The sequence below is a fragment of the Ambystoma mexicanum genome, chromosome 9, assembly GCF_040938575.1.
Source record: "Ambystoma mexicanum isolate Mex_15411 chromosome 9, UKY_AmexF1_1, whole genome shotgun sequence".
NCBI lineage: Eukaryota > Metazoa > Chordata > Amphibia > Caudata > Ambystomatidae > Ambystoma > Ambystoma mexicanum.
Genome location: NC_090931.1, coordinates 546,996,417 through 547,019,018, shown reverse-complemented (window position 1 = coordinate 547,019,018; position 22,602 = coordinate 546,996,417). Strand labels below are relative to the sequence as shown.

Below are 22,602 nucleotides of genomic sequence, written 5' to 3'. Positions count from 1 at the left end.
AAGTCAATACAGCGCAGGATACAACCGTCATTAGAATCCCCTGACCTCACACGGGCTGTAAACCCACATGTAGAAAAGCTTTTTAAGTCCACACCTTCAGACCCACTCAGACTGGTTAGTTGTAACTACTACTAGGAAAAGAGCGGGAACCCCCCCTTGCTTCCTCTTGAGGCTCCACCCGACAAGGAAAGCAAAAGATTTACACCATGGGTAGGAAAGGTCACCTTCTCTGCGGCTTACCAAACCAGAATTGCAAACAATGCTACCCTCTTGGGCAGTTATAAGGGTCGGCTCTACTATAGTCTGCCCCAGAAACACTGAAATCCCAGCTAGCACAAGTGGCCGCAGAAGGGAGGGCAGTGTCAAGCTGTTTACTTGAGACCAACCTTGACGCGGCGGCCAATGCTGGAAGATTTATTGCTCAGGGTACTGTTATCAAACATCATGCGTGGCTGCGGCAATCGGGTTTCAGACCAGATAATATGCCTAATGAACCCAATGTGCTTTTCGGCAAGGCCGTCGATGACGCCCTTAAGACAGCCAAAGAAGAGTATGACACTCTAAAATTGTTGGGGCAACTCACCAAGTCACCCGGCCAAAGGGGTAATGGCAATTTACGGTGTTTTTGCGGCCAAGGTTCTCAGTGTGGGTTAAATTCCAGTCAAAACCAAAGCTCCTCTTGGGGTAATAATCATAGTCAGTCTGCCCAGGGCTATCCTAGAGGACAGTGCAGAGGTTGTGGTCGGGGCAACTCCTCTCGAGGTGGTACTCCACCTCAGAAGCAGTGACATTCCGCTTTAGGTGCCCTCCCATGCCTCTCCAGTAGGAGGGCGCATTTCTAGATTCACCCACGCATGGGAGGGAATCAGCTCAGACAGTTGGGTGCTGTCCACAGTAGCAGGCTGATACTGTGTAGAGCTCCTCCAACAACCCCACAACCACCCTCCACGACAGAAGATCCACTCAAGAGAACACTAGCGTATTCTCCTCGAGGAGATAGCCACTCTGCTAATAAAGGACGCCATCAAAGTCGTCCCGGCCAACCAGGTAAACAGGGGTATTTATTCAACTTACTTCCTTGTGCCAAAGAAAGATCTAACAATGCACCCAGTATTAGATTTATGCCCTGCAAACAAGTATGTCAATCCACAAAAGTTCTGCATGACTACGCTACAAGAGGTAATCCATCTACTAAAAAAGGGGATTACATGGCAACACTGGATATGGAAGATGCCTATTTTCATATTTCAATGTTCCCAACGCACAGAGGATTCTTGCATGTCAAGATGGCGAACCAGCACTACCAATTCAAGGTGCTGCCCTTCGGAATAGCTTCTGCTCCAAGGGTATTCACAAAGGTACTGGCGGTGGTGGCAGGCAATCCCAGTGTACCCTTACCTGGACGACTGGTTCATTGCAGGGGAGTCCCCACTCCCTCCCCTAATTTGCAGACAAAACATTCAAAGAACAATCAACCTCCTCTTTCAGTTGGGCTTCTCCATAAACCAAATAAAAATCAAGCCTAGTGCTAAGCACTTCCAAACAGTTCCTAGGAGCTGTCTTAAACACGCAAGAGGGGTTGGTCTTTCCGTCAGAGGAAAGAGTCTAAAACTTGTTACTGCAAATACCGCATTTTCAGGCCGGCCGCCAGATAAGGGTGCGCAAAGCTATTCATTTGCTAGGTTTGATGGCATCTTGCATTTACCTGGTTCCTCGCCTGCGCATGCGACCCATGCATGAGTGGTTGGTGAAACAATGGTCTTGTGCAAGTGGTCAGTGGGACGATCTAGTTCTCGCCAACACTTGTACAAAATCTTCGCTGGTGGACAAGGGAAAATCTGCTGAAGGGTAAACCCTTCTACGATCCAGAGGTACAGGCGATTGTCACGACTGACGCCTCTCTTTCGGGTGGGGGGGGGGGTTTCTCTACCTTCACCACACAGATCAGGGTCTGTGGTCTTGCACGGCAGCCCAAAACCACATCAATCTGCTAGAGCGTCTGGCAGTATTCAAAGCCCTTTGGGCATTTGAATCCCATTTTTAAAGAACCAATCCGTGCAAGTCCTGACAAACGGCACTATAGCAATGTTTTATATTAACAAACAGGGGGGTCACACATTCTCCAAATCTGTCCAGGCTTGCGCAGCAAATTTGGAAATGGGCACTCAAACGGAAAATGTTCCGATCGTCACAGCATGTTCCAGGGGAACTCCACTCTCTAGCAGACTCGTTGAACAGAGATCCCCTACCAGAAGAACACGAGTGGCGTCTACACGAAGAAGTCGTAGAACACCTCTTCTCTCTATGGGGTTTCCCCACAAGAGACTTATGCGCTACAAGCGAAAACAGTCGATGCCCAGACTTTGCATCCAGGTTCCCCCAGCCAGGCTCCAAGGGGAACACCCTATGGATGAACTGGTCAGGGAAATTTGCTTACGCTTTTCCCCCAACACCTCTTATGAGGAAGGTGGTGAACAAGATCCACAAGGAACCTATGACGCTTATCCTAGTTGCTCCAATGTGGGCAGGACAACCATGGTATCCACAACTCCCCGTACAATCTACTCACTCAGCACGAGGGACTAACAGTGCACCCACAACCTCACTCGATGAACTTGCCAGCATGGCTCCTGAAGTCCTAGAGTTCGGACAGTTTAACTTGCCACAGAGATGCATGGATATCGTGAAAAAATCAAGAAAACCAAATACTAGACACTGTTACTTTGACAAATGGAGAAGATTCGTAATTTGGTGCCAGTCCAAACAATGAACCCCATAGAATGTACTCCTTCCCACATTCTAACTTTTATATGCTTCATTTGCTAGATGCGGGGTTAGTATTCAACTCCCTAAAGGACCACCTGGTGGCTCTATCAGCCTACACGACTTCCCATAAAAAGGTTTGCTGGTGGAAAGTACCTCTCATCAAGGCATTCATGGAAGGAGTAAAGAGACTACACCCTCCTATTTCTAACCCACTGCCAGGGTGGGATCTCAATGTGGTACTCGCTAAACTCATGGGACCCCCCCTTCAAGCCGATGCACAAGTCCAGTCTAAAACACCTTACTTACAAAACCGCCTTCTTAGTGGCTATCACTTCCATAAGAAGAGTGAGTGAAATACAAGCATTGTCGGTGCAGGATCCTTTCTTTGTTGTACACAAAGACAAGCCGGTTTTACGTTCTCACCCTAGGTTCTCCCCTAAATTCATCTCCAAATTTCACATAAACCAGTCAATTGAGCTACTGGCTTTCTTCCAGGAACCCAACAGTTCAGCTAAGGTAAAACTCCACACACTAGATGTGATGAGGGCGGTCCTCTACTATGTAAACAAGACCAGACCGCTAAGAAAAAACGATCAATTGTTTGTCTCCATAGCGCCTGGCAGAGAAGGTGACTTCATTTTTAAAAAAATGCCATCTCTAGGTGGATAGTCGGATGTATCCAACTGTGCTATTCCCTATCGGATAAGACACTGCCTTTTACGGCCAGAGCTCAGTCCACAAGAGGCACAGGAGCCACCCTGGCTTTCATTGCAAATGTCCCCATAGACAGTATTTGCAAAGCAGCTACATGGAGCTCAATGCATACTTTCACTCAGCACTACTGCATTGACTCTCATTCCAAGACAGATACACAAGTTGGACAAGCGGTTCTAAGACATTTATTCGCCCATGAACCTTCTCGCATCCCAGCTCCTTCTTCTAACACTGCTCGCTAATCTATGCACAGCATGTGATCTAAGCAGATTCCACAAGCCTCAGAACGGATACATTATCACCGTAATCGTATTTCTGATGCTTGTATCTGCTTAGATTCACATGCACCCACCCTTCCTCCCCTCGGAGAGAAGGAGCATGGATGCTTATGAGCTTCCTGATGTGTCTGCTTGGATACAACTGTACTCGTGCTACTCCTCATGCTACCTTATGTCAGAAAAATAACAATCTGAGGGACCTCGACGCCCGAGGGATCATGGGTACAGTGGACGCCCCACTGGGGATAGTAGAACTGGCACGCCCTGTCATCGTCCCTTTTTTCGAGTTTCGAAAACAACTGTAATACTCTGCAGCTTCCACTAGATGTCTGCCTATGCACAGCATGTCAATCTAAGCAGATACAAGCATCAGGAATACGATTACGGTGAGCAATGTATTATATCTCGTGCAATTCTGGCTTCTCCACTTTATTACGTTGAATAAAAAAATTGGGGGAGTATATTCAGAATATTCCTACACTAGGTTGTAAGCCAAGATATTTTTAAAAGTTTCCTTGTCCTTCAAAGAAAATTAATGTATAATGAAGTTTCATTTATTACAAGTATTGCAGATAAAAGTTTCTTGGAGTGGCATTTCATGTCATTTTATACTGGTGCACATTATGTAGATCAAATAGTTCCCTAGAAACAACAAAACAGCTGCTACTCAATTGTCTTCTTTTCAGATTTCAGCGTCGACCTTTGTGAAATGACATATCGATATACTATACGGAATGAAATTATGAAGGAAGAAGATGCTGGACTAATATGTATTTTATTAAAAGTATAGTTGGTAATACTGAAAAAGATTGATCTTGGTTTGTAACCTAATTGCAACCTAGAAAATCTATGGGTATAAATTTAGTTTTATATTTAAAAATAATTAAAATTATTTATGTGTTGAAGAAAAAAAAAAGCCTGTCCAATGAAGAGTTCCAGTACTTAATTTAGGCTACATTAAGATAATAAAGGGAATATTCCAAAATGTGTCCAAAGCAAAGTTTTTCCATCTACTCTTAAAGTCCAGCCCTATTTGAATGTAAGAAAACAGAAGTACTCTGATAGGAAGGTTCTTGTAGCAGTTACTCAATCTGCCCGCTTCCCCCCTGCCTCTGTTTTCGCCTTGTATCCCAAGACCTCTCCTAGGATTTCAGACTTTTCAGATCTTCCCTCCTGCAGGCTTCCCCTGTGCCTTGTAGCAACCGGTTATGCTTTCATTATCACTCTGATTTGCATCTGGTTTTCAGCCCTGACCGTGGCTTTGTCATGGCCTAAAGTAGTTTTCCCTTAGATCTTCACTTTCTTAGGTTTACAGCAGATCCTGCTTGGTTCTGTCTCTTCTCCCATTTCACAAGCAGTCCCTCTTGGACTTTAGGTTATTCTTTAGGTTTCACAATGGCAGAGATGGATATTTCTTATCCCCCACCACGCCAGCCTCCAACAGGGTCCTTATCAGGCTGCCAAAATTGGGACAACTTGCTCCAGGTCAGTACTTGCTTTTTATCACCTTTGCGTTGCTGGTGGATAGCCCCAGGCATAGGTCGCACAATTCCCTTTAGGCTAGACAAGCGTCACTCGAGCACAATGATCACTTGCTCCTTCCAGGGTCTCCAAGCCTGGATCACATGCAGCGGCCCCCAACCCCTTTGCCCAGAAAACCTCTTCTAGACTCTATTAGTCACTTCTTCAGACATTTAATTCTTCTTGCATTTACTACTTCTTACTTTTATTTGGTCTGTATCTTCACATTGTCATGATGGCCATGGACATGGTTAATGTTGGATGTAAGGTTGGGGTCAAGGTTATGTAGGTATCTCCCCTGTAAAGGAGTGCATGCAAGACCGAAGTGGTAAAGGTAATGTGGTACGTCAGACTCAGGAGACTGACAATCGAGGGTCATTACGACCCTGGTGGTAAGGGGTTAACAAGGCCGGTAGAGGAGCCGGCCACATTAACCCCCTACCGCCTCATTACGAGGTCCGCTCGCAGGACCGGCTAAGGACGCCTGGTAAAACCAAGCGTCCTTAGCGGGTCCTGCGAGCGGTCCAGCATGCTAACGGGCCCGTCATTAATGGGCCCATTGTTAGCATGCTCTCCATTCCCATTGAGCCCTGTGGGGGCTCGAATGGGAATGGGTTCCTGGAATGGGGAAATACCGGGCCCTCCAAGGTCGGAATGACCCGGTATTTCCCCATTCCAGGAACGCGGACCCGGTACCCGGAATTGGAGTAGCCGTGCCGCAAATAGCAGCATGGCTACCTCCAGGGTTGTAATGACCCCCAATAGATCACGTTAGAACTCTAAGTTTATAGAACCAAGGAGAATAAGGCCCTTGCTATTTCTACCTCTAAGGAGTTATTTGCTCTTTCTAAAGAAAATTATAAACAGATGTTTGTCAGGATGTCTCGCAGCATAACACACTGTACTCTGTTCAAACCTGATCTACACCCACCACTAACAAAAAGATCAACATAAACTCAATCAGGAAAGGTCTTCTCAACCTATGAAACGATGGCTGGCTTCTAACCCCAACCAAAGGGGTCTCTGGTTTCTTCCAGGCCACACGCCCTTCCTATTTCCTGGAACAACTGCCAAAGTGCTTGTCGAAGTGGGGTTCCTCGGGAGAGGCGGTTTACTTGGTTGGCGCGGAATGTCTTTGGAGTTCTTGCTTGGTTTTCAGTGTTTGTTCGGCTACTTCTAGCTGCTGCGCAACGGTTCGTCGACACTGTGAACTGTGGGTGCTGGTCAAACACTTTTGGCATGGTTTGGATTTATTCTCTCCTTCGGTCGGGTCTCGCTGGTTCTGAACAGTCTCAGAGAAAACAGCATTTTGCAGGCTTCGTGGCTACTCCCCAAATCACTGCCTCTGCACCAGACTGCTTCCTGTCCCAGCCTTCCAGGAGGACGTCTCCTCTTGCGTTTGGTGCCGCAGGATTTTTTCCCTCTCTGCTGGTGCCTCTCTTAGGGCTCTTATGTTTCAGGCTGTAAAGAGATTGATAATCCAGTGATTATGATCATATTATTGAAGGGTCAGAAACCACACCAGCTGTTTCCAGAAGGCCATGAACACCATTGTGCAGGACATTGCCCATATAGCCAACAAATGGGACTGCTCACATGATGGAGGATAAATGTAATCCCTCTGTGGCGCTACATTGTCCTTTAATGGGGAGATGCCCCCTGTGGGCTATCACTTGCCCAGTCTCTATGGGGTATTAAGCTTAGCGGGCTCACCTCCCTTGTCCCAAAGGTGTGGTTCCCACTTGAGAAGAGGGGACAAATTCCCTGGATTCATCACAGTAAGAAGAGCTGAAAGTGACAAAGTGAATGTAGAAGAATTAAAGACATGCATACATCCCTTTCAGCCTCGTCTCTTAGATCATCCTCCAAGGTTTTTGTGCTCCTCTAAATAGCACTGTATTTTACTTCCAGGTGTGTCCCTTTGTGTCAAGGGAGTACGAGCAGACATGTCTGTCTCCTCTGGCATTCCCTCCTCCTCTGAACCTTTTCAGCCTCGTTTATAGTCCCTAGACTGGGGCTGGGCTCCTAATGATACCTCAGATTATTCCATATTGCTGTTTGGGTTCACAAATTTCATTGGTTGGTTATTCCCTTGGGAGCCTTTAACTGCTCAATAGTAGTGTTGCTGTGATATTAGTTACATGCTTGATAGTCTGTTAACTTTTAATGAGGGCAAGCAAGGTGTTCGTGAAGCGCTATCTTGTACTTCTGTTCTAGATGCGCGGCTCTGGATTTCGGCTGATCTGCTTGTCAAGGTACACTGTAAGTGGACTTTCCTTGCTCGGTTAGGTAAGCCGTGGTTATTCTATCCATGTTTGTGAGTGCAGTAGGTTCATGGAATTCGGTGGTGTTTAAATTGCCCATCAGTTGCTTTATCTTCTGTGTTGTGGGGACCCTTTGCAAGGATTCCTGGGAACTGTAGTTTTCTAAGAGCTGATTTCTAATTGTAGCTTTCAAGGGGATACCTATGACCACCTGCAGAGATGGGGAGATGGAGAGCAAGCAGGGCCGGCATTCCTCAACCATCCTCTGGAAGACAAATAAGTAGCAGCCGCACCAGCACAGTCCTTGGTGGCCTGCTTCCCCCCACATAGATGTAGGAGTAGTTCAGACAACTTGTCACAAACGAAGCTACCCCTCTCCATGAAAGTGAAACATTCCGTACAGTGGTGGCGCAAAGGATCTAACTAGATAACGGGAGGTCTCTCGGATACACAGCTACCAAAGCAATCTCTCCTGACCAATGTCCCGGCTAAAAATCTGGTGAACCACATGGCTCAGCTATTCACTTAAAGACTTTAGTCTAACTAAGAGGAGTTGCCACATCAGTATGCTGGTTTTAAGGGGGCGAGAGGGGTACCCCCACTGCTGAAGGCATTTCTCTCGGCCATCGCCATAAAGTCACTGTTGATATAAACTGCCAATAGCAGGACGATGTTTGTGCAATACAATCCTAGAGTAACGAGATTAGACCCCTGTTTAGGGCATCTAGCAGTCTGGCATTGGGGACAAACTGTACCATAACCACAATACATAAGCTAGGAGAGCAGAACTTTGAAGTAGTATCCTAGTGGCTTATTTCTGGAAGACCATGAATATAGCTTTAACCCCCACTCTGGGGGGCAGCCATGACCGGTAACGCCCAGCTAGCCGAGCCAAGGTAGGCCCAAGCAAAGTGAGGGCTGTGGCAGTTAACGGCCATGGCCACCGCCCACAGTGTGGGTTAAAAATATTCACACGCCAGGATTTAACCGGAGTGTGACTGGCTTATTTTGTTTTCTTCCAGAGTAAAAAGATAAAAAATGAGAGCCATTGCCATAGGGAAAAGAGACTAAGTCCGTTTTCCGTTTTGAAGGCGGTGATGAGGAGACTGAAGGAGCACCTTCGCCGGAGCACAATGCTCCGGTCCAGCAAGTAAGTGGGGAGGGAGGGGGTTTGTTTGGGGGGGTGGGGAAGCAACAGAGATGCTCCCTGTTGCCTCCCCACATTCGAGAGGGGGGGAAAAAAGATGGCACCAGCCGGGGAAGGGCCTTAGATGGCTGGAACAGTGGGCGGAGAAGGTGTAGTCTCCTCTGCTTTTCCAGCCACCTGATTGTCTGAGTGCCTTTCCCTGGGTGCAGATGGTTGTAAATAACATGTCCGACATGACCTGTTTGGTTCCGGAAACAATTTAAAACCGACTTGTCTAGATTTCTGTGGAGACTACATCTGGGGCAATCCCTTTTTTATCAACTAGTATTTGAAGTTTGTTTGCTTTCCCTCTATTTCCCTCTTCCCCAAGGTTATGATGAAATTGAAACAGACCAGGAAACGAAGATTCTGATGCTCCACCTTAGCCATGCCCTTACTTGTACCCCCACCTTCTGCGCCTATTGAGACCGACACTGAAACGTTACAAGCAGGCCAGATTTGCTGACGCTTTGAAAGGCAACCTGTTCTAGCACAACCTGTCCATACTCAGTAAGGACCATTTCAACCTGCCAGAGGACTGTCCCATTTTTAGAGGCAAGTAAGCCGTTCACCAGAACATTGCCTGCCCTCAAGTGGAAAAATTCTACTCACTGTGTCACCAGAAAGGCCAGAAACTAGCTACATTTCTAAAAATAAATTGCCCTAATCGGTCTAATTTATCTCGTTACGTCAGGCTTTTCTTTTTCTTCGTTCAAACCTAAGTTAGCAGCTACCCTACTGCACTTTCTAAGGTTCACTTTCCTCACCACTCCGGTGATTTAAGATTTCTTAGAGAAACTTGGGGCCTCATTGTGAGTGACCGGTCTGGAAATAAAGGTGCCGGTAACACCAGCACCTTCATTTCCGGACTGGGTCACTCAGAGTCTGTCGGTAGGGGCACTGAACAACCAGCAGGCCTGACCTGCTGGTAGTGTAGGCCCCTACCAGCAGATTTTTTTTTAACTGAAACAGTGCTGGCGCTTCCGGGGTTCCCATCCCCATGGAGTCCTGTAGGACGCCTTGGGAATGGGAACTTACCGTATCGCTGCCTGTGATATCCTGGTAACACCGGGATGTCAGGCGGCAGAAACGGTAATGCAAGGTTGCCGGTAACGCACCAGCGGCATACCGGCAACCTCGTAATGAGGCCAATAGTCTAGTCCCTGCTCACTAGGCATCTTCTCCCCAGGAGTTGAACATTTTCTGCTCAGTGCTGATGGGTCTGCCTATGGCGTAAGTTTGCCTTTCAGCACCTAGCCTGGAAGATTGCCTTCCTGGTAGCAATTGCAGCAACTAAGTGGGTCCGGTCATAAAAAAATAAGATAGACCTCAGAATTGGCCTTAAATTAGTGGATAAGGCCATTTTATGTTTTGATATCACTTTGTCCATTGTGCCTTTTCCCTTCTTACAGAATCCTTTCCTTCTATCGGAGGGATCCCTTGATGCCCTCTATGTAAGTAGAGTTTGTTGTTATTACTAGAGAGAATGTAAGTTTGCAGATAAAAACGCAACATTGCTTTGTAGATTACGGTAGAAAGTATAAGATTGGCAACCTGTAAGAAATGCATTTCAAGATGTATATCCTGCATCTCCTTATTTAATCAGAAAATCAACATACTATTCTCTTGTAAAGCCAGGGCCCATTTCAAAATTAGAAAAGCGGGTATTGTTGCTCTTCTGAAAAATATTGCCGTTACTGAAAGCTGTGAAGCAGCATTTGAAGGTCATTCCACATGTTCGCTAAGATTACTGTTCAGATGTAATCACAAGGGGGGTTGTCTAGGTGGGTAGGCATTCTCGTGAATCCGGTTGAAGTTAATACACCAGTTATTTGTTTGACTTGTCTGCACCTCCTTTTTGAGATTGGCATGACCATGCCATTCTATTAATTGTTTTGTTACTAATGTGCTTACCATGATTAATGCAGGGTTACTTATGTGTAATCCTCGTCCAACATCGGTACCTTCATTACATTCATAAACTCTTGCACTTCACCAGTAAATCTATTTTAAATAAAATCATTTTTTCCTTTCTGACAGACCAATATAATCTCTGCTGTCACCACACTGCATGATGGGATACCATTGTTGGTGTCCTTTCTTTGTTCCTATTTCGATGCCGATCTGTTTCTTTAGGATTTGTTTTCCTTTGGTGCACAAGCAATCGCATGTTCGTGTAGAAGCAGCAAACGCATGCTTTTATGTAATTGTTTAAAACAAAAATGTAAAGTGATCCAGAGAGGCATTATATATTTCTATTTCAATGAGACTGATATATTTTGTGTTGAATATTTTTTGTTCTGCACCAGTCACAACTACAGTGGTAATCGAGTACTCTGCGTTCCCTGGGAGGTATAGAGAATTGTATCGACTTGTACCCCTATCAAGGATCTCCAGGCTGTGATCTGCATATTATTGTAGTAACAAACTAGAGGAGTGGAAGGGGTTAAGCGAGATCAGCAATTTGACAGAGTGCGAGAGTTGTAACAATCCGAGGGGCATATTTGATGCATGAATTCTTGCTTTTATGGGTTATGCTCTTTGGCTTTCTGTTTGCATTCTCCCTTTTCTCTTTTTCTTTTTCTTCTCTTTTTGTGTACCTCTATCATTTTCCTTATACAGGATATTTTGTTTTAATTTATGCTAAACTGTTTAAATGATTTGAGCCTGATCGGTGAGGAATGTGTTTTTAAGATTGATGCCATATTTTATTGTAATTTGTTGTTGGAAATAAAAAATGTTTAACTTGCTAACAATCCGAGGGGCTGAACATGTGGAATTTGTGATAGTCTGCATGTGTGAGCCATCATAGTTTCTGAAAGCGAGTTAACCCGATGATTGTGATTGAAACTGCATTCTAATGGTACTGAAATGAGTCATTAAATGGTTGTGTGACGGGCTTGAGTGTTGCTCGAACTACCCCAGAGGGGATTGTAAATGCTAAGTGTTACCATAACCTGCCACATCATCTGATTTGAAAATTAGGGGTTCCCAGGCAGCCCTCAAAGATGAGAGCCCAGAGCGGGCTGTGCGAAAGATGAATGTGGTAGACACAAGGGGTATAGGGAGAGAGTACCCTCCCTCAAAGTGCAATGTATGAATGGCAGAAAGTGTATGCAGCATGTAAGGCAGTGCTGTAATTTGGTTAGGAGTATCAAAGGCTTCTCAAAAGCAAACTAGTCAGATGTTGTTTGTTGTGAAATGGGGGGGGGGGGAGCCCCAGCCTGTAGGGCAGAGAAGGAATTTCATGTTGTAGGGGAAAATTTAGATGACAATCACTGCAAGGCAGGGAGAGTCTATGATGAGACTGGCTGAGTGAACAGCTAAATCTGCTTGCATTGCATGCTCTAGCGATGCAGCTGCAAAGAAAAGGTTGTTTCCTTCAAAATTGAAAGGCTGCATTTCAGTGTTTTACAATCTATTTATGACCCGAGATAGAAAGTACAGATTTGTGAACTGATCTCAGTTGCACAAGAAAAGCCTTGAAGTTAGCTAGTAGGATGGAAAGGCAAGTATGATAAGTAAGGCAGTGAGTGGGGTTAAACTCTTGACACCAGAACAGTTTAAATTGGGTGTCCAAAACCTTGCACACATGCAGAAGAGTTATTGTTCATGAATGTAATGATGATACCCTTGATGGAGACTTAGGATTACGAGTAACTCGGTGGCCGTGGTTTACTTTGCGATGATGCCATGGGTCAGAAGCTTGGCTGGAAACTTGTTGGTGAGAATGTTGATTTGGGTCCAGTTTTTCTAAGAGTCAAGTTTCTAAAGTACTGTCCAAATATTAGTCTGCTTAAAAACCCTGCCTATAAAAAGAACTGACGGCCATGATTTTTTTGTACAAGCCTCCAAAGCATGGCACTGGCTACCAATTGAATTGAAAAATATTGCCGACCACCTACAATACACGTTTTCAAAACTCATCTTTTTAGCAAACGCTATTGAAGTTGTATATTGTGTATTTCACTGTCTAGCGCTAGGTAGCCACAAACTGTGGTGTCTGTGCGATTTTATTTTATTTTATTTTTTTAATAATCATTCAGTAACATAACTAACCAAGGCAAACTTTGGAAATGTATCCTCTTTAAGGTAGGCATAACCCTGAAATAACCAGGAAAATAATGGCTTCTCTTATAGAGCTCTTTTTGGATAAATGACCTAGATTGTCGTGGTCCATACCAATAATACAGCTGTGAAATTCGCTGCAGACCTGTCCTTTAATATTGCATCAGCAATAGTGTGCTAATGAAATGAAATCTGCTTGTGTGGGCAGAACTAGTGTGAAACTGCCTCTTATTTAGTATTGTCATCTTTTATTTTTGCACTCTAATTTTTTTAAATATTTTTTAACCTGCTATAAAAATGTGTAACACTTCATTGCATGAAAATGGATGTTAACGGGTTGCATATGCATGTTGCTGCTGATAGAAAATGTATCTAATTTCCATAATCCATTCTGACAAGGAAATGCTACCACAAAAGCCTCACCCCACCACAAAAGGGACCTCCTTCTCCTGAAAAAAGCTTCTATGTTTTATTTTTGGAGAGCAACCTTCCTCTACTCTTTTGTACTGAGACCCAACCACGTCCTTTCCAACTTTCATTGTGAGCAACACTACATAATCCCCAGAGAGCTTCACATAAAACATTAAGTGCATATCCTCCTGGGGTTTCGTCCAATCACCTAGAAAATGCCACATCCAGGTTTCCATGCATTTTAACATGATTCCCTTTTTTCCTTTCAGATTCACATTGGCTGCATGAAAAGAAGAGGAGAGACCGGGAGGAGAGGCAGAGCATTGTCCTGTGGCGGAAACCACTCATTACCTTACAGTATTTTTTCCTGGAAACCCTCATTACCTTGATGGAATGGACCATAAAGTAAAGATTTTTCAGTTAACTTCCAACTCATGAGCTCCTGTCAATGAATTTGAATGATGGAATCTGTGACTTTCTCTAGTGTCAAATCTATAAAGGCTAAATCCTCTGTGCTGCTGTGCACTGCTTTCTCAGTGCTAGTGATCGCTTCCGATGAATGCTTTGCCCAACCCGCCACGGGGCTGTTTTTGACATCTAATAACTTGTCACTTTTCCCTGATCATCAGATGAGTCAATTTCCTTCCCCCTCCCTCTTTCCTTCCTCTGAAACCCGTTTTCTGAAGACGTGATTTGATGCTTCTTCGTCATAGATCCGATTGCTTGTATCTTGTGGATACCCTAATAGCAATTTACCTGTTAAAATGTCTTTACATACTGCCATGCCTGTTGTATGTTAAGCCTGTTTGCACAGTGTTATTATGCAGACCCTCTGCCTCAACAGACATAGCCAGAGCTGTTAACCTGCCATAATATTGTAACTCTGTACATTCCATAGTTGGGTTGTCCATTAGGAGATTGTACTCCTGACAAATGTTTTTTTTTACAAAACCATAATTCCTTGTTTTCATGAATTGGCTATATAGAAAAAAGCCGGTTTTCCTCAATATATGTCAGCAAAGATGTTGAAGTGTAGCCCCCCATGAAGGATTTCCTTTAAACGCTGTAAGCGAGCACTTGGAACAAATTACAAGCTTTTGAATATACCTAAGTGGGTGACTGCCACCGGTTTACACATTCTACAGCACATGTTATTCTATTGGATTGTGTCCTCCTACGTATTCCCCATCTTTGACATGTAATGTCCACAGCTGTGCTACTTCAGAATTTTTTCGGCAGAGGGTATCCTGCATCGATGCCCTTGGGTCGATGTCCCTCGAAGGCCTCCGCCGAGGGCGACATCACCGGATGTTCTAAGGACGCATGGTGCCTGTAGCCTCAGTTCTGTTTTTTCTGCAAACGTGTTTGCTTCGAGAACTCGGCGCGCCTCGTGTATTCCTCGTGAATGTCGTCTTCTTCTACTGCTCCGACACTGTGGTCTGGCTTTAAGACTTGCAGGGACTGTAAGTCTAAGATGTCGATTACGGACCTGCACCGCATTTGTTTGTGGTGTCTGGGTGAGAGTCATGACATCGACTGTTCGAAATGCCAGTTACTGACTGCTAAGGCCTTACGGGAGCGTAAGGGGAAGTTACAGGTAGGTCGAGGTTCTAAACCCAGTAAGTCTCGTAAATCTGCAAAGGGGATATCCACCGACGAGTCGAGGGGTGACCCTTCCTCGTCCGAAGGAGTCCCGGGGATCTCTGTGCCGGAATGGGTCCCGCCATTCGTCCTCATCTAGGCATTCTCGGAAGCGGCGTCACCGGTCGCCTTCCCTGTCTTCTTCGGAGGATGGCGCTGCAAGGAAAGTGGCTTGTCCCACTAAGTCTTCCCACTCCGGAGGAATGGGCAGCCTTCAGGGAGCAGATGCTGGCGATTTTTCAATCCCAGGGCATAGTTCTATCCGTGCCTTTGGAAGAAAGCAAAGGAGCATGGAACGGTCTTGGTCCGATGCTCCCGTGCCTTCGGGCCCGGATCCACAGTGTGATACTCATCGCATACCGTCGAGGACCCGTTCGGACAAGGTTCAGGTTGATCACCAGAGACGTTGCTAGATCCAGGTCTTGGCCTTCGTCTCTGGCGCAGAAATCTGGTAAGGGCTCGAGGTCGACTCCGCCGGCGCCGTGTCCGTCGGATACAGATGTCGAGGCTTTTCCTTCACACCAGCCGTCGATGCCAAAGTCGTCTGTGCCCTTGAAGCCTTTGGGGCCTTTTGGCCAGAATTTGCCGATGGATGTCCTGGTACTGTGGATCCTCCAAGGAAGGCTACATCGAAGTCTGTGAATGCTGTTAAGGATTCCAGACCCCATTCTGTCCCTAGGCAGGAGTTCTTTCTTCCTCTGGATGATATCTATGAGGATGAGGAGAGGTCAGATTTGGAATTTGACCCTGTTGAGCCTGATGTGGCTCCTGTCTTTTCCAGGGACAGTCAGTTGGAAGAGTTAAGTCAATCATTCCATGATGACAGTGGCTTAGACACATCTCCTGGGGTGACGTTTGACAGGCCTGAGCCAAGGTCTCATTCTGAGAGGAGACTGATGTCTAGGGTTACTGAGTATCTTGATTGATCTAGTCCTCCGGAGGCATTTGTTCAGGATGACTTGACTGATATTTTGGATCGAGGTTCGTCCTCTGACCCAGTGTTGCCTTTTCATTTGACTTTACAGAAAAGGGTGGCGGCTGCTTGGCAGACTCCGGAATCTCTTCCGGCGGTTAACAAGTCGTTAACTAAAAAATACCGTCCTTCCAGTAGCGACCCCAGCTATCTTTTCTCTCACCCCACTCCTGAGAGTTTGGTGGTTCAGGCGGCTACGGGCACCTCGAGGCAGGCGGCATACCCTACCATCCCTCCTGATAGGGACGACAAACGCTTCGATGGTTGGGCACGCAAGGTGTTTTCTGCGGGAAGTATGGCGTTGAAGTCGGCCAACTTCACTTGTGCCTTGGCAAGATTTTCACACATTCTGTGGAATTGTTTCTCTAGCGGCTGAGCATATTCCCGAGGGGGAAGAAAGGGATGGGTTCCTTGCTCCCGTGCAAGATGGCAAGGATGCCATGTGTGAATCCCTTCAGTCTGTATTGGACACGGCCAACATTGTTAGCCGGTCCATGGCTGCGAGCACCATTGTACGCAGGTTTGCGTGGTTGCGGAAGTTGGGTTTTGTTACCAGATGTACAAGCCCGTCTTCTGAACATGTCCTTTGATGGCTTGTATTTGTTTGGCAGCAAGGCTGACGAGAGCCTTGAGAGGTTGCAGACCTCAAAAGCTGCTGCTAAATCTTTGAGCGCAGCTGTGCGTCAACCGCCGTCTTTTCGTCCTAGGGGACAGCAGTGGAGGGGAGGTTCCTTTCGTTACTACTCCTCTTTTGGTAGGACGTGAGGAGCCGCCAGTCAAAGGGGTCAACGTAAAAGTACCAGTGGTGGTCGGGGAAATAGAGGTGCCAAATCTTCTCAGGCAGCTGCCTCTGTGCCTTCAGGCGCTGCCACAGCCGCTCTAAAACAACTATGAGGCCATGTTCCATTGTTCACCGTTTGGGGGCAGTCTGTCTCAGCATCTCGAAGAATGGCGAGCTACTACTTCGGATGCGTGGGTTCTGGATATAATAGCCCACGGCTACTGCCTTCCCTTCCTAAAGCGGCCTCACGACAATCCACCAAGGACTGCCTGTTTGAAGCTTCCGGATCCGCTCCTTATGCAGGAAATCTTGAACGTGCTGGAGAAAGGCGCTATAGAACTGCTGCCTGTAGCGGAGAGGAACTAGGGATGGTGTTCCCCATATTTTCTGATTCCAACAAAAGACTGGGGATTGCGACCCATCTTGGACTCGCGTGGGTTGAACAAACTCCTCAGGAAGGACAAGTTCAAGATGGTCACTCTTTCTCGGGTCCTCCAGGCCCTTCGACTTCAGGACTGGTTGGTGTCTCTGGACCTACAGGATGCTTACTTTCATGTGCCGATTCATCCAAAGCACAGAAAGTACTTGAGGTTTGCGTGTGGCAGCTCCCACTTTCAGTTTCGGGTCCTGCCATTCGTATTGACCTCCGCCCGAGGGTCTTCAACAAGCTAATGGTGGTGGTGGTGGCAGCGTATTTCAGGTGGGGGGGTGATTCACGTCTACCCCTACCTGGATGACTGGCTGATACGTGCGCACGTACTCCCGAGCAAGCAATGGATCAGCTCAGCCTCACCGGCTGCTCCCTCCACAAACTGGGCTTCTCCCTCAATTTCAAGAAGTCGCATCTGACACCTTCCCAACAGCTCCAGTACATCAGGGCTGTGTTGGACACGTCCTTGGGAAAGTGCTTGCTTCCCAAGGTGAGGGCTCATCACATTGTGCAGATGGTGGACAAATTTCAACAGGCCCAGCGGCTTCCGGCTTTCGAATTCTTAAGGTTGCTCGGCCTCATGGCATCCTCCATTTTTCTGGTGCCAGAGGCCAGGCTGAGGATGAGATCCCTGCAATGGGTCCTCAAGATGCAGTGGTCACAATTCTCAGGCAAGATGTCGGATCCCGTTCAGATTCCACTCTCGGTCTCGCAGGATCTTCTGTGGTCGGCCACCGATGGGAATCTGATAAAGAGGGAGCCGTTTTGGCAACCGTGGCCGGAGGCGACAGTAGTGACGGATGCTGCTTCCCTCACAGATGGGTAGCTCATGCCGACGATCTGACCGCCAGCGGTCGTTGGTCTCCGTCAGAGTCCAAGCTCCACATCAACCTGTTAGAGGTGAGGGCCTGAGTCATGACGGACAACACAGTGGCCATGCATTACCTCAACAAAAAAGGGGGGGAGTAGGGTCACGCCCGTTGTGCAGAGAGGCGATGCAGCTCTGGTTCTGGGCAATACAGCAAGGAATATCACTCTTGGCAGTACATCTGGCCAGAGAGGAGAATGCGGCGGCAGACGCTCTGAGCAAGCAGAGCACAGTCTCTCACAAGTGGGAGTTGGCTCAGGGAGTCCTTCTGGAGATCTTTGCCCTTTGGGGAACCCCACAAGTGGATCTCTTCATGGCCAGTGCCAAATGGAAGTGCGAGCGATTCTGCTCCAGGGAATTTCCTCAGAGAGGAGCCTTAGGAGACGAATTTGTCGTGGATTGGTCATTCCCCCCTTCTGTATGCATTTCCTCCGGTCCCCGTCATTCCCCAAGTGTTAAGGAGGTTGCGGAGGTTCGGGTCCCACATGATCCTCATTGCTCCGGATTGGGCCAGGAGAGCAAGGTACCCAGACCGTCTAGAAATGTCCATCTGCCTTCCACGCCGTCTTCCCTACCGAGAGAATCTTCTCTCTTGCGAGGGTGGTCGGCTTCTCCATCCAGAGGTCAAGACTCTCAACCTTCACGCTTGGTATCTGAAAGGTTGAGATAGAAGGATTGAGACCTCCTGCATGACGTGATTGAGGTGTTGCTTTCGGCCAGGCGGCCGGCAACCAAAATCCCTGTACTGTTGCAGTTGGCGTAAGTTTTGCGACTGGTGCAGAGGACACAATGTGGATCCTTTTCAATATTTCATTCCCATTGTTCTCTCTTCCTTTCTTTCTTTGGTCCAAGGGGGCCTTCAAGTAGGTACCATTAAAGGTTACCTGGCGGCACTGTCTATCTTCAAGCGCACGTCAGAAGAATGTTCTTATTTTAAGATTCCTTTGATTTCCCAATTTCTAAAAGGGCTCACTCATGTGTTCCTGCCGTCCCCGTTTCGGGTGCCGTTTGGGATCTGAATTTGGGCTTGAAATTCCTGATGGGTGCTCCATTTGAACCTTTGCACTCTTGTCTTTTGAGACTTTTGTCTTTCAAGAAAGTTTTCTTGGTTGCGGTCACATCCGCTCGCAGAGTGAGCAAAATGCAGGCACTTTGATCTAAGCCACCCTTTACCGTGCTCCACAAGGATAGGGTTGTACTGAGGGTACGTCCTTCCCTTCTACCCAAGGTAGTGTCTGAGTTTCATTTAAGCCAGAAAGTGGTATTTCTTACTTTCTATCCTCCTCCTCATCCTGGTAAGGAAGAGGAGTGACTCCATAGGTTGGACCCCAGGAGAGCTCTGAGCTTTTATATTTCTAGGATGTCCCGGGTCAGAGTCGACGATAAACTCTTTGTGCGGTACGCTGGACACCGATTGGGCCAGGCTGTTACCAAACAGACCTTGTCCAGGTGGATTATCCTCACCATTACTGAATGTTACAGATTGACGGGCAAGGACCATCCTGAAGGGTTACAAGCTCATTCCACTAGGGGCGTGGCTACTTCCACATCCCTGCAGTGGGGAGTTCCTATTAGGAATATTTGTGACACAGCGACATGGGCTTCTATCCACACCTTTGTCAAACATTACACCCTGGATACGCTCCATGGTCAAGATATGGCCTTTGGTAAAGCGGTTGTTTATTCTGCCATCTGATTGGGTATTCTAAATTCTTATCCCTCCTCCATTTTCTGGTACTGCTTTGGGAGTCTGTCAAAGATGTGGAATACGTTGGAGGACACAATCCATTCGAAGAACAAGTTAGTTACCAACTGGTAACATTCTTTCGACTGGATGTTCCTCCAAAGTATTCCACATCACCCTGCCAGCCTGCCCCTCTGGAGAATTTCCTATCCTATTGCAACTTGCTTTCCCTCAAGGCTATGTGCAGTGAAGCAGGCATTGTGTACGAGCAGTTCACATGTTATGGAGGAAAAAACATAAACTGAGGCTACGGGCACCGTGCGTCTTATTTATACCATCCGGTGACGTTGCCCTCGACGGAGGCCTTTGAGGGACATCGACCCGACTCCATCGATGCAGGACGCCCTCTGGCGAAAAGATTTCCGAAGTAGCACAGCTGTTGACATTACAAGATGTGGAATACTTTGGAGGAACATCCAGTCAAAAGAAGTTACAAGTTGGTAAATAACTTGTTCTTTAATTCAATGCAGTATAAAGTGAGGTGAAAATTTACATTTTCCTGAAGACTGGTTTCTTCTTTAGACCTGAAACTTTGGTTGGTAATATATGGTAACCTCCATACTTGCCTGTCTTCGGTTCTGATTTCACTTTTTAGCGGTTTCCAAAGGTTCTCAAAGGGCTATTTATAAGCAGGTTTCCAGTACTTCACTGAACTGGATTACAAAGAAAAATGTAACTATTGATTAGATTGAGGTGTGTGAAAATCATAAAATTCGACTTAACATTATCATGCCATAAACCCATAATTCATGTAGAGCCATTGTATTCTACATGGGTGATTCACAGGTGTCTGTTACGTGTTCACAGATGTCTGTTACGTGTAAGATATTTTACACTGTTCTGTCCACTATTGTAGTCTGTCAGTTCAGAGGCTTGTCTGAGTGTTCGTCTTTTGTGCCATCTCATTCTTATTTAACACACACAAACCAGAAAATAACAGATTAACAAAAAAGCAGGCAACATACTTAATGAAGGATATTGGATACGCAAAACCAGTGCTGCTCTAAGTGGCAGGCATTGCAAATGCAAAGTGTTGGTTTTATTGAACAAAATGGATACTGCAATTTGCAACTGCCATTGCAGATTGCACACATTGCAGTCTATTGTGAGTTGCAAGCTAGCTTGGGTGGATTGCAGAATTTAAAACTTTCCTTAAAGCTCACACACACATCTGTAAATGGTTTCTGTCCACACTCGCACAGGGTGCCATCCTGCTTTTTGTAAAAGAGGGACTCCTTCCTCCATGCACCAAACCTGTGAGTGGAAACGCTCTGAGTGGCAGTTTGGGTTGGAGCTGGGATAATCGCTGATTTGTGACTGAATCTACCAAAACACTGCAAGCTTTAAGCCCACACTTGCCTGCTGGACAGTCACTCAATTCCTCCAAACTTCAATCCACATTCATTTACCCCACCACCTTCCCACCACACAAAGTGGGGTGGGGGGTACACAGCTCTGTCGCTTTTTCTACGCTTCATTCTTAAGCCCTCCATCCCACTGCACCAGTAGATTACTAGAAAGCATAATGTTAAGTATGCACTTAATGCTTTAGTTATAAAATTCACAAAGCGTGACACAAATTAAAGGGATTTACTCCTATGTCCCGCCCCCTTTCCTCCATACTTTTGGGACATTCCATCCTGTGGGACGGGACCGGAGCACTTTTTGTAAAAAAAGAATCAAATTGAAAAATGTGTCCTTCTCTTTTTACGCAGGGTACCGCACGTGGCCGTAACCCCACCCTCTTTAGCTCTGCCCAGCGGATCGCCCTTGAGTCCTTTTCTCCGCGCGGTCGGGGCTGGACGCACCAGCATCACTGAGGACCTTTTCTTCCCATTGTCCTTCTCCCCTGCTCCGGTTCTGCGGTCGCGTAGTCCTCCGGCTATGCCGGAGCATCTGGGATTTGCCACTTGTTCCTCTTGTGAGCGTGGCTCCGCTAGAGCGGATCCCCATTCTCTCTGCTTGGAGTGTCTGGGACCGGATCACTGTTTGGACTCGTGTTTCTTCTGTGACTCCCTTTTGGTCTGGGTACTTCAACGTCGTCTTCGTTGGTAGGAGGAGATCTCCCAGAAGGTTCCTCCATCGCATTTCCAGCTCTTCATCGACGGAAAGAGACGCCCGCTATGTTCCTTACTTTTCAGGGCACCCGGCCAGGGGACTCCTTCCCTGGGTTCTCCAGGTGAAAAGCTCTGCTACCAGAGGTGCCTTGCAGGCCTAATGGGTGTAACTGGGTTTTCTCTGAGGGTTTCCGTGAGGGGCCTGCCTTTACCGGATCACGATCCGAGGTTCACCGATCAGGTGCTAATAACCAGCATAGTTGTGCTGAGGGGTTGGGTACCGGAGTTCGCTGTGAGGTCTCCTTGCCTTGTCAGGAGCTTCCCACACAGATACCGGGGTGCGCCTTGAGGCCTATGAGGCTTTCTGTAGCGAACCACGGTTCGAGGCCCCTCTCGGGGGAGCTATTAAGACCAGACTCTGTTCCGAGGTTCCTCTGAACGAGGCTAAGGTGTGTACCAACAGAACTGAGAGGCCTGTTAAGGTCTTGGCTGTGAGGTGGATTCCTCAACTTTCCTGCGCTCACGGAGTCACCAGATCTGTTGAGGGGGCACAGGGAGAGGTCGTCGACCGTAACTCCTCTGTTACCGGCATTGCCGAGGTTCCTCCTTGGAGGCTAATTCATGGGACAGGATGTCCAGTAAACATCCAAGGCCTCATAGTACCGGCTCTGCCGAGGATCCTTGTGTCAAGGCTAAAATCTCTGTCAAGTCCCCTGACCAATCTGTGGAGTCAACTGCCTCATCTGCACATGTGACTCAGTTCTCCTTAGATGTTCACAAAATGGCGGGCCTTCCCGAGTGGTCTATGGCTGCCATTTTGGATTCTTCCCTCACACCCACGCTATCAATGGCGGGTGCTGGGAACCTTCTTTTCGGTGGACTTACCTTTTCCATGCAACA

General features: G+C 46.9%; 1 protein-coding gene across 4 annotated transcripts in view; it reads left to right on the top strand.

Moving 5' to 3' along the window:
• VMP1 (vacuole membrane protein 1) overlaps nt 1–22,602 on the top strand; it is a 1,390,334-nt gene that overhangs the window by 163,290 nt on the left and 1,204,442 nt on the right. For all 4 annotated transcript variants that reach the window (XM_069615110.1, XM_069615112.1, XM_069615111.1 and 1 more), the window contains one exon: nt 13,478–13,613. In XM_069615110.1, the coding sequence (XP_069471211.1) occupies nt 13,478–13,613 (136 nt within the window). The remainder of the gene's footprint in view (nt 1–13,477; nt 13,614–22,602) is intronic.